This window comes from Poecilia reticulata, chromosome 6 (assembly GCF_904066995.2).
Source record: "Poecilia reticulata chromosome 6, P_reticulata-male-v2, whole genome shotgun sequence".
NCBI classification, from domain to species: domain Eukaryota; kingdom Metazoa; phylum Chordata; class Actinopteri; order Cyprinodontiformes; family Poeciliidae; genus Poecilia; species Poecilia reticulata.
In genome coordinates this window covers 13,152,601-13,164,887 of record NC_088835.1, presented here as the reverse complement: position 1 = coordinate 13,164,887, position 12,287 = coordinate 13,152,601, and the positions used below count along the sequence as shown (strand labels likewise).

At 39.0% G+C, this 12,287-nt stretch overlaps 2 protein-coding genes across 2 annotated transcripts in view; both read left to right on the top strand.

Annotated features, from left to right (window-relative positions):
- The window catches only part of znrf1 (zinc and ring finger 1), a 45,622-nt gene extending 42,152 nt beyond the window's left edge, over nucleotides 1-3,470 (top strand). The window contains exons 4-5 of the mRNA XM_008411757.3: nucleotides 1,400-1,491; nucleotides 3,325-3,470. Of these exons, the coding sequence (XP_008409979.1) occupies nucleotides 1,400-1,457 (58 nt within the window). The 3' untranslated portion in view covers nucleotides 1,458-1,491; nucleotides 3,325-3,470. The remainder of the gene's footprint in view (nucleotides 1-1,399; nucleotides 1,492-3,324) is intronic.
- Nucleotides 3,471-9,338: 5,868 nt separating this feature from the next.
- On the top strand, nucleotides 9,339-12,075 carry gins3 (GINS complex subunit 3). The gene is made up of 3 exons (XM_008411758.2): nucleotides 9,339-9,645; nucleotides 10,705-10,938; nucleotides 11,641-12,075. Exons 1-3 carry the CDS (start codon nucleotides 9,475-9,477, stop codon nucleotides 11,869-11,871), a joined length of 636 nt encoding a protein of 211 aa, XP_008409980.1. The 5' UTR covers nucleotides 9,339-9,474; the 3' UTR covers nucleotides 11,872-12,075.
- The last annotated feature ends 212 nt before the right edge of the window (nucleotides 12,076-12,287 follow it).

Genomic DNA, 12,287 nt, shown 5'->3' with positions numbered 1-12,287 from the left:
ATTAAATGTAATAGCTTACATAATTCTGAAATAATTAACCACCATCAAAGTCTGTAAACGTGGCAAACTCTGCCAAAGCAAAGGTGATTGGTCTGCCATTAAACCTGTTACCAGTTTGACCAGTGAAATGTTTAGTCTACTAGATGAACGAGAGTCACAGATTAAATTATTTTATGATGAACTGTAGCACAGAAAATATCAAATAACTATTGAGATCGCATTGTTTTAACAATTCAGTTCAATAATACTTATATTAACATGCAATAAATTCAAGTTTGCCTTATAATTATATTTGCTTTATAATGCCATATAATTTACAATAAATTATATGTTTGTGTATTGAAGTAATTATTGACACATTTCTTGAACTTTAACAAATTTTTACTTATTTTACACATTTAGAATTTTTGATTTTATACATTTAATTTTAGAATGCATTTATTTTTTCTGTACACAGTACTGTTTTACTGAAACAGTATAATATACTATGTTGCCAAACTAATTTGCCTTCACACAAACATGAACTGGAGTGACATCCCATTCTTAATCCAAAGTGCTTAATAGGATGTCACCAACTTCAAGTCTTCTGGAAAGGCTTTCCACAAGCTTCAGGGCTGCGTTTATAGGACATTAAGGGAAGCACATTTGTGAGGTCAGACTATGATGTGGGACAAGAGGGTCTATGTTTAATTCCATAGTTATTTTACCAGGACTTTGTACAGATCCTTCAAGTTCCTGAAGACAACACAACTTTAAAGAAAGTACTCTTCCCTGCCCAGCATCCACTGAAAAAACAACAACAAAAAAAGCAATCTATGATCGTGCTACCTTGTGGCTGAGTTGCTGTGATTCAGAAATGGCTCCACTTTGCTATATAATCATTAACATCTGCCTGTGTAAATAAATAAATTGCAATCAGGACATTTCAGCACAGTGCTTACTCCACAAAAGTCATCCTAACATGGTGAATATTTCTTCTTAGGATCCGATTTTAGTTCTCAAGCTGTTTATGAAATAAACTTGACATGACGACCCCCAAAAATGGGGTTACTGTCAAATGATTTCTAAGAACACAGGGAGGAAGATTTTATAAATTCAAAACAGGTCAGAAGAGGTCTCTTCCAGTGTCGTCCCTTGAGGTTCATTTCTAAGTTTCATGTTTCTGTGAGCTTCCTGTGTGGGAGTATTTGGAGATTTTCCAACAGGCCTACGTGAAACTTTAGCAACACCTTTCCATAACATTGAGTTAAATACGTATTGCGTAACATAGTTCAGCTTGTTTCTAATTCAGATGCTCAAATTCATCATTATCTGTGTGAAGAAGCCAATGTAGATGTGTTTTCTGATTTCTATATCCGATTGAGCTACTTCATGTCTGTGTGTCTTTGTGCTTCTGCAGCTGTATAGACTCATGGTTTGAGATCAATCGGTCCTGCCCTGAACACCCCTCCGACTGACCGACCACCTGGCCCACTCTGAGTACTCTTCAAGGTGAGAATCATAGTGTGACCGCCCGCTGAAGAAAGTGCATAAACTCTAATATGCAGCACAAGATTCCTTTCATTATGGTTCATTACCACCAAACCTAAAGTTGGCAGTTCATTCAGTTCATTGCAGTTTATTTATGCAAAATCTGTTCTTTTCAAAACAGGCCAGTTTATATCCAGAAACGTGTAAGCGAGTCAATCCAAAACAATCAAAAAACAGCAGGCAAGGTAATCCTTAGAGTTTACTGCCAATGTTTCACTTCTGACAGTTTTTCCTCAGTCTCTCCACTGGTAACAAGGACATGGCTGACTATTTTGTAAATTAAGAGAAAATCTACTGGCAGCTTGCAGCAGCATGTATGGGAGGGCACTACAACTCTAATTTTAAAATCCCACAGTGTTTCTGGCGTCTCATTACAGTAGTTGAAATCGCAGGAATAGCATGATGGAAATGTTTAGTAGCTTTACAAATGATATTGAAAAACTGTGGATTTTCCCCTTGAAATACAGTCTGGTAAAAAAAAACAGCCCCATGTTCTACTGAAACTGAGGCTGGAAAAGAAGGTCTGCTATTGAGAAACAATTGCTCTCTTTCTCTGTGGATCTGATGAAATTTATCATTTTACCCAACTGCTAACATTTGCCCCCGATGTATATAATGCGCCAGTTCAATGCTTTGAAGCTCACTGGAAATTGCCTGCACTGTAAACAACCATCCTCCACTGCGAAGAGAGAAGTCGAATGAGACGGATGTTAATGTTAATTCAATATTTGGCAGCATGGACTGAATTCCTTTGTTCACTTCCTCTACAACTCTAAAACATTGTTCGCAACTCCTCTTTCAGTTCACTGATCTGCCTGGTTGAAATTCAGCCAGCGAAATCTAGTTCAATGGGAGAAATCCCAGACGGAGCACTGAAGGGAAATGAGAATCGAGTGGAGTTGCACAGGAAGGCAATGGCCAGGCTACTTAAAACAGGGTTTATCTGTTGTCCTTGGGTATGATGTGATGCATTAATTAGTTGGCATGATATCAAAATCTACTAATGTTCAACTGATCAGCTTTGCTCATTGATTTGTCATACACTGAAAAATCTGAGGCAGGATGAAACTTACATAAAGAATTCACAAACAAGCAAAACAAAGTTGCTGGGGCAATTAAATAACACTTTATGCATTTTTATCTTAATGGGGGTATTTATGTAAGGTTGACATTTTTGAGCTTTACATCATGTTATAATGCTATTCCTTCATCCAAAATATACGTGGAGTATTGCCTTAATTCTCTCATGCATGTTTGAGGTCTAATTGACTGTTCCATGGCAGCAATTTGGAAAGAACAGAAGCTTCTTAAAGAGACAGAGGCCAATTTCAAGTTATCAATTTGCAATGTAAAAGTTTTAAGCTATTTTTGATATATACAGTGTTTTATGATTTTCTGTAATGATATAACCATAAACTCTGCTTTCAACCCAAAAATCCTCAAGCAAAACGTCCGTCCATTAGCTTGTGATCTCAAACGTAAGAACAGTTTTGTTCTTACGATAGGCCTATTCAAAGTCCAGACTTAAGTCAGATTAGGACAGTCACTTTACACAGGCCTTGCAGTCTATGAAATCCTTGCTTAAAACAAGTTCACCAAGAAAAGAGGGCCAACATTCCACCATAGGAGAAAACTGGAAATCAGTATCTGTTAGGAAAGGTCTGGTAAACTCTAATTTCTTTATTGTCTAAAACGATTTGAAAACGTAACTGTTGACAGCTTTTGACTTCTGACATTAGTTTCTAATTTCTGAGAACATCAGTCTGTCCTGTCTGTCTCCTCTTTTGTCTTCAGGACATATTAGGTTCCTGCCATGGACATCTGGACACAGACGCTACCAAATCTGATGAAACAATCAAAGTGATCATCGCATACTCGCCGTGACGGAATCCATAGCCCTATCAGACAACCGTTCCTTGTAAACTGAACCAAAAAGAAAATGTGACTTTCCAACCATCACGCATTAAAGGGCCTCTGTTAAGCTTTTTATTTCGAAACCTGCTGATGATACTGCATACAACGTGGACCCTCTCCCGCCTCCCTTCAGACACCCCTCCAAAGCAAAGCATGGTCTTAGCGGGCCTCTCATCTCGTCTCTGGGTCCAGACCTGTCTGTAACTTGCGTCCAGTCCTCCCATGGCCTTAACTGGGTGGGGATGGGGGAAGGAGGAAGCAGGGCAGGGTGAGTGGAAGAGGAAAAGGAACCACATGAGGATGAAGGAGAGGGAGAGGCAGAAAACTGCAAACAGACTTGTACATTATTCAGTCGGCCTCTCATCTCACACAAACAGGACTCCAGCTTGGTGGTGATCTCTCATAAAAGACTGCCTCACAGTGCGCTCCTCTTTCATAGCCCCCTGCCTCAGTTCTGGGTACCGTCCGCACCAGATTGATTACATCAGAAAGTACATAAAATGCTTTTCAGATCAGGTCTGCGCACATCTGAGCAGGAAGAGAGAGAAACTGGCACGTCAGCTTGTCCGGTGCGTTTGCCTGGTCTGAAGACGGGCGTGGTGGGGTGGAGAAGAGGGGAATGGTCTGCACATGCTCAATCCAGACTGGGAGGGAGGAGGGAGCCGGAAGCAATGTAGTTTACGCCCTTAAAGCATGTATGTGTGTGTGTGTGTGTGTGTGTGTGTGGTGTGTGTGCGTGTGTGTGCGTGTGTGCGTGTGTGTGTGTGTGCGTGTGTGTGTGTGTGTGCGTGTGCGTGCGTGCATGCGTGCGTGCGTGTGTGTGTGTGTGTGTGTGTGTGTGTGGTTGGGATGCTTCAGTGTCAGGCTTCACCTGAATGTGTCTGTTTGTGTGTGCTTGGATTGTGACAGGTTACTGAAGCCGTGTGTGTGTGCGTGTTGGGGTGTGCGTGTGTGTGAAAGGTCGTTGTAGAGGGCTGACTGGGACAGTGCTGTGTGTGTCTCTGTATTGAAATGTTTACAGTCTAGATGTTCCCTGTGTGTGCAACTGGCAGTCCTCCCTTTACTTTGCTAATGTTTACAGCTGCAGAAAAGCAACATGACATATTGTAAATTTCACTTGTAACCTCTCAGTTTTTCTCTATCAGATCTGCCAGATTTTTCATGTAAAAATTAGTCATTTCTTAAAGAGAGAGTCTGGAGTGAGCGCGAGTGCTCGACTGTGTCCGTTGCATGGAGGGATTACTGAGTGGAAACAGCCAGGTACAGAACCAGAGGACCCAAAGAGTCACAGACAAATGGATATATATATATATATATATATATATATATATATATATATATATATATATATATATATATATATATATATTTTTTTTTTTTTTTTTTTTTTTTTGTTTGTTTGTTTGTTTTGTTTTGTTTTTTTTGTTTTTTGTTTTTTCATTTGGAGGCCCACTTACGATTCAAAAAGAGAAACTGATTTATTATTTGTCCAGCAGCCAGTCACTGATACCTCCACATGGAGAGCAAAGCATAGACAGTAATTGTGAAAGAAGATTGCTGGTCACAGAGTGCTGTGTCCAAGCATATCACTGTAAGTGTTGTAAAACTTGTCCAAGCAATAGAAAACTGCAGCCTTTTTCTATGGGTGTTATGTAATGTTCTTGCTTAGGAAAGGTCATACCCATCAAAAGAACCAACAAACAAATGCTTGAAATGTCTGTCAACACTTAATCTGTTTAACACAGATGCAGTAAAGGAGTTTTACATTTTTCTTTAATGACTTTTTTTTAACTTTTCATTTCAAATAAATATTTTAGTACACACCCACTCCCGACCCCACTAAGGGACAAGGGTGCATAGAAAATGGATGGATGGATGGATGGATAGAGTATACACCTATAAAAATGAACAAGCAATGCATTTCTTAACATGTCCTATAAGAGTTTCATAAAATTTCTGGGAAGTCATAAAATTTGCTTACACCTCAGATCATCTACCTAAAAAAAATATTTAAAAAAACAGCAAAAGGAGGACAAAGCCAAATAAAAAATGTACAACACTGCGACAGCACAGTTGGATGCAATGAAATATTATTATTGTTGAAATATTACAGTATTCCTTGTTAAACTGAAGATTATTTCTGTGTTTGGGACTGATCGTGACACAGAATATTTCACCATAAAACTCGATGTTCAAAGAAACATTGATATCAAGAATGTCTTCAAGGTATTTGGAAAAGCCATCTCATGAAAACGTCAAATCTGACTGTGGTCTCTACGTCCAATTGCTGTCAGCTTGTGACATTGTCTGCTTCAAACTTGACCCTCTGTTGTTTGTATATTTGTGAACTTTTATTTTAAAATAGGAAGGAAAGTACGAGTTTTACCCAAGTGATCTGAAAGCAGATATGTATTTATATATTCCTGATTAGTACAAAAAGTCCCAGGGCAGCAATTGCATCTTCTGATATCTGAAAAGATTGAGTACAAGATAACTAAATCTGCAAAAATATGAAATTGAAAATGACCTGTTCCCTACTCTAACAAGGGAGAGTAAAAATAAACGATAAAGACGCTTAAAGAAAACTAGAGCGTCACTCAAAGCAAAAATGGGCTGCAAAAAGATTCTGCAAAAGCCTTTACAAAATTTTTTAAATAAACAAACAAAAATTAGGACGCGTAAGGCAACTGCATTTGGATTCTTCAAAGTGACTCGTGTGACTTTCTCTGTCCTCTTTTCCCTCTTCTGTTCTCTGGTTGCTCTGTTGGCCCGTAATCCCTCCATGACTGTTTGTGCATGTGTGTTTGCAAATCAAAAGGGGGCCTCCTGGTCTCTGCTACAGTCAGCTCCCCCACATTGTGTTTCTGCTGGAAACAGATGTATCTGTCTGCGACTGGAGACGCGAGGCACTCGGACCCTCAAAAGGACTCTTGTTGTTCCACTGTGGAGCCACTGAAACGGGGCTTATTTATTCATTTGTTCATATTTAACAACATTTGTTTAATATTCCAATCATGTGAGGTGTTACTCACTCTTCAGAATGCCAAGAGCTGATGTGTGAAGACTACTACGAATCTACGTACAAACTGCATTTACAAAGCTACTGTAAACAAATGGTGGAATAAATTGTGCTAGATGAAAAAAAGTATTTTCAGCTTTTTTTTCCCTTCTGTTTCAAATGCGTCTTTTACAGCAAGATGAATGTGAGTTTTAGTGGGAAATAAAGTCATTTTAAGTCACTGAAGGAAGCTCTCAGAGTGGAGGCATCGCAGATGAGGAGTTATTTCTAAGATCGAAATGTGAGGTAACACATTTTTATCTTATTTCAATCTTCAACTACATTTCCTAGAAAACCCACTTCTAAAAATGTATTAATAGCTGTTTTTTGTTGGGTTTTTCTTTTTTGCTTAGAGCAAAGTTGCACTACTTTAGAAAGCCTCCAAAGTGCTCAGATGTAAGTGTTACTGAGCTAAAAAAAAATCAGTAAGAGAAAAATAAAATCACATTTTAATCCAACAGAAAGAGGTATTTAGAAAAGAAATGGATATGTGGAGTTTGTCTGAAATATCATGCTCATTGTTTAGCACAATAAATATCTGTCCTTAGTCTGATTTATTTTTTTTTAAAGAAAAATATACCACAAAAAATAGGCTGCTGCAAACTTTTAAGTGCTTCAAATCTTTCACGATGCTTCAAATCAATGTCCGTTGAGAAAACTTAACATGCGCGTCCGTGTGCGACTCCACTCGAGTCGCATGTGGATCTTACACAGCGAGACCACTTCCTTGCTGTCCATCACAAGGCTTCCTGCTGCTGGTTGATGTTGGGAGAGTGTCACATCAAAAAAGAAAAAAAAAAACCTTACAGTATGAATCCAGTTTCATGTCCTGTTAAACAGCCACTTCTCACAGGCGGTGTGTGTGACAGCATCTGATGCAGCTTTAATGGAGTTTGAAAGCGTTATCAACTCGCTTCTGGCACAAAGCGCTCAGTCCCACTGGGGCTTTCGTTCCGTATTATTCCTCATTTAATATTAAAGCAGTTGTAGTCATGATGCTGTTACAGCTCATTCCTTGCTTACAAGGACCTTGGTAGATGGTAAATGGTGATGCTACAGCATAGTGCTTTATAGGACTCCACACTACATTCTGTCATTCACCCATTCATGCACACATTCACACACTGACAGTGGTAAGCTACAGCTGCCCTGGGGCAGACTGACAGAAGCGAGGCTGTCATTCACTGTCACTAGTAAGCCCTCTGACCACTACCAGCAGGCAAGGCGGCTGAAGTGTATTGCCCAAGGACACGACTGAGACGGACAGCTTTGAGCCGGCAACCCAGTTATTAATTCTAGCCTCGTGTCATTTGAATCCTTATAATTTATGAGCTGTTTAATTTCTTGAGTCATGAAGAAACACTTTGTTGAGGTGGAAGTTGGGCCACGTGTCTAATGACCTTAATGTGGCGCCTGAAGGATGTGTCTGAGAATCAGCAATGTCAAAATAAGAAAAATGACTGAACTGTTTTTGCTGTCGTCAAGATTTGTGAACTGATTTTACCCTGGCAAAGGAGAAAATACAATATTACAGTCTGGACTGGCTGTCATTCCTCATTTATCAGCTGATGAATGTTATCAGAAGTGACAGAGAGAAGGTGAGGGCAGTGAGACAAGTGCTGCATTTTAATTGGATGGAAATTCAAGGTTGAATTTACTGTCTAACTTTTAGCTACTTCTTGTTGTGCTTTCTTTTTACGCACCTAATATAATTACAGTTCACATATTGGTTACAGCTTAACAGTTCCAACTGGTTATAAGGGGACCCTATTTTTATTCGTGGTGATATTCTGGCCTCCAATGGTCAAAAATATTATTACACATGATTTTATTTTGGTATTTTAATCCTGTTGATTAAATAACTGATTAAAACTGCAATTATATGATATGTTATTTGTATTCAATAACAGGATATTTTATTCAAATAATTTGCAATATAGAAAATGCTCATAACATATCACAGAAGTCAATTTGACATTATGCTGTATAAGTTCAGAGCTCAGTTCAGTAGACAGATACTCATGGTGTTTTCCATATATGACTTTACATCGAACTTATTTGATCTAGTTGTATTTCATTGATTCAAAGTTGGAAAAATCGAAGTGAGAAATCCCAGAGTAACCTCAAGGTCCAAGTCCAAGTCCAACCGCATGTTCTGTATACCTTAAATATACAGATTTAATGTATATCTCATCAAATCTCTCACATGTTTTGCTAAATTTATTTTGATATAGTTGTTAGTCTGATGTGGGAATTACATCGCCCCAATTTAACAGCTTTCTAGTTGCAAGTTGAAAAATCAGTTGTATCTGTAATACAATGTGTTGCACATACCAATATCAGTGACTTTATCTTTATTTCATGAATTTGAACTCTACAATAAAAATGTCCACAAATTATACTTAAAATGTTTATCACAGTCTTTTATACAAGCTGTCAGAAATCCCAATGAAAACCCATTATTTTGTTGACGTTTAGAAGCAGTCATATTTGGATTTGAACCAGTGTTAGCATGAGGTGGTAGCTTTCTAAGCTAAAATTCCAAACTTGAAGTTAATTTTGTGAAATGGAAGTTGAACATTTTAATTTCCAACTATGAATCCAACTCACTAAAGGTACTGTGTAAGGCATTTGTGGACGTTCTCCTTTAATACCTAAATTGCACAGAATAACTTTCAATATATTACTCTTGCTCTGCCAATATTCAATAGCTTGGAATAAGTATTAGTACCTTTTAGTGGATTCCCAACTTCCAAGACCAAGATGGATGTGACTTATTTTCAGAAATAGATTTCAAACTTCCGAGGTAACTAGAACGCACCGTCTGTTTGTCGCTCTTGTTTCCAGCGTTGTGATTGGTTTATTTGTTCCGGCGCCAAAAACCAGGAAGTGTGGTGGAAGCGCTGTAAAACGGGAGAATTAAATTGTTTTTATTCCGTTCCTTGTTTATCTTTGGTCTCACCTTTACTCACATGGACACACCATCTTATTTTCCCGTACCACCCGGTGTGGGGATGGAGGAGAATTTTTTGTCTCTCGACGACATTTTGCTCTCCCAGGAGAGACTGCCTGTCCGGACGGAGTGCGTTTTCCCCCGACTTGGATTTCTGGAGAAGTCTAGTGATTCACAGGACATTCCAGAGGTTGGTTGAGTTTTCTGCAAAATTAAACTACAATGACCTATGGCACAGCATTTATCTCTAAATTATTGTCTTTACTTTATTATGTACTTAAAAGTTACTGAGGCATAAATAATATGGAATTCAACCGAACGTCTCGCCGATCTCAATTCAGTGTTCTTAGTTTTTAATAGTTTTAGTCGTTTTAACTAATCATTGCTGTTCTAAAAATTACATTTTTGGTGTTCAAGAATAAATACTACTCCCTCGTAAAGTCGGCGCAAATGTAATCTTCTTTGGCTAACTTTTAATCAAAACTCAACTTTTTTGGGAAGTTAGTCACTTATAATCCGATTTATTCAAATTACACAATTACTTTTTTCAGTTGTTCGATTGAATAGCGCCCCCAAAGTTTATTTACATAGATATAAACAACCTTATATTTATGAATTAGCCTTAGTTTAATTTATTGAACAAGATTGTCTTTGTCTGACATCACAATTTGTTGGATTCGAAACATTTCAGAATGCCAAAAAATACAACAAAAAAAGTTTGAAATCGTGAACCTTTGAATCTAGTTTTCTGTCTTTGTGTTTCATTAAACTAACATACCTTTAAAGTGGACCCAACATATGACACTGTTGCCTTGTAGTTAGGTCATAATGATCAGGTGTTTTCTCTGTGGCATTTCATGCCTTTTTTGTGTGTTTGTTTTTTGTACATGTGTGGGTCTGTCCTCTGGATTCTCCCACAATCCAAAAACATGAATATTAGGAAAATTAGTGACTGAGCTGCCCTTAGTTATTAGTTCTATGTATCTTTGTGATGGACTCATAACCTGACCAGTTTGAACCCTGTCTCTGGCATGTCAAGCACAGAGAAAGACTTAAATCTACATGTGACAAAGCACAGAATTAAGCACATATTAAAGCTGAATGATTGAATATCATGAAGAGTTGAAAAAAAAATGTTTTAAGGTATTTGCATTTGGCTCATTTGCCTTCACGAACAACAGTTTGGAGAGCGGCCTGTTGGCGCCTAAGAGCCTGTTCACTACACTAAGCGCTCTTTCTTTCCTTTCAGGGCACAAAGATGGAGCTTCCTCTATGGCTCTGCAAGGGTCTATATGAGAAGAAGAGGAAGGTGTTGTCTGTGGAGCTTCCTAAAATCTACAAAGAAGGCTGGAGGACCGTGTTCACGGCAGACCCCAACGTGGTGGACTTGCATAAGATGGGGCCCTACTACTACGGCTTGGGCTCCCAGATGCTGCATTTTGACAGTCCGGAAAACCCAGACATCGCAAACGCCTTGTTACAGGTATGAGCGGCTGGGTGGAAGTGCAGTAGTTACCAGCATGAGTCCGTTTCTGAAGATAACCCCCCAGTGGAAAACGATAAATGCTGTCAGTCAGACAAATGTACACTGATTAGATGTCATTTGCTGTGATTTATGTTCGTCTTAGAGGAGGTGGGACGTCTTTGCAGATTGTTAATTGTGTGTCTGACCTTTAGGTGAGGAGACAAACCTGCTCACTTCTGATGAGGACAGAAGCCAATAAGTTTCTTCATTAATTTACAATTTACCAAGCGTACACGGCAGCATGTTTTATTAACTGCCACCAACAGCAGGCATTTTCTTACCTTTTCAGTGCGTGAACGAGTTATCTTTAATTTAACCTGTAAGTTTGATATTTAGATCAAAATTCTGATACAGGTTTAGCAGCCCAGATGTCTTTTCTGCTCCATTTCCTTTTTACCAAACGTCAGAAGGCAAGGCAGTGTTATTGATCTCTATCACCACTAGAGGGTGCAGCAAACCAATACATTTATTTTGAGAGGCAGCATCGCCCTCTTCCACTTTTCTTCTAACATTTTTAAACAATTTTGCCTGTAGAAGAAAAAAATTCCAGATGGGATCGACTTAAAAAAAAAATAATAAAAAAATGGAAAGCATCACTCATATTAAAATACATTTACTACAAACTGCGATTGTGACCTTCTCACTCTGTCGTCCCTCCAGACGTTCATCGGCCGCTTTAGGCGAACGATGGACTCCTCCCAGAATGCCTACAATGAAGACACATCTGTGCTGGTGGGGCGACTGGACTGCTTGGAGAAGGTTCTGTTCAGGTCCGGTCAGAACGGCCTGAACGGCTTCCAGTGCTGGGAGAAGGGCCAGGCCGCACAGCTCACTGCCTCCAGCCTGGTTCTGAACTACCGCAAGAGGAAACTCGTCGATGTTCAGTCCTGACCTCGGCCCGCTCGTACCGGGTCGATAGGAGCAGATTTAGTCAGGACGACGTCCTCCTCCACACCTGACCCAAAGAGACTAGAGGCACGAGGACCCTGGCTGAAATGCAGACATGTTTAATTAATAATTGGGGCACAATTTTTAGTGTATAAATATTGTTTTTATGAATGAGAAGTAAAGGTTTTACAGTTCTTTTTTTCTTTACATTGAAGCCCTTAATTTGCCCTAAAATTAATCACAACTTGGTGATCAAACCAATAGGGAATAAAGCACATCCCATTGTAAATGAAACGGTAAAGGTGAGATTAACAAAACCAGTCATGGTTCTTCTTTAACCAGCCTTTTGCTGCATCTGCTGCATTGCCCTTCTAAGAGGATAACGGTATTAGTCCAGATGTTTTTCTCCACAGCAGTAA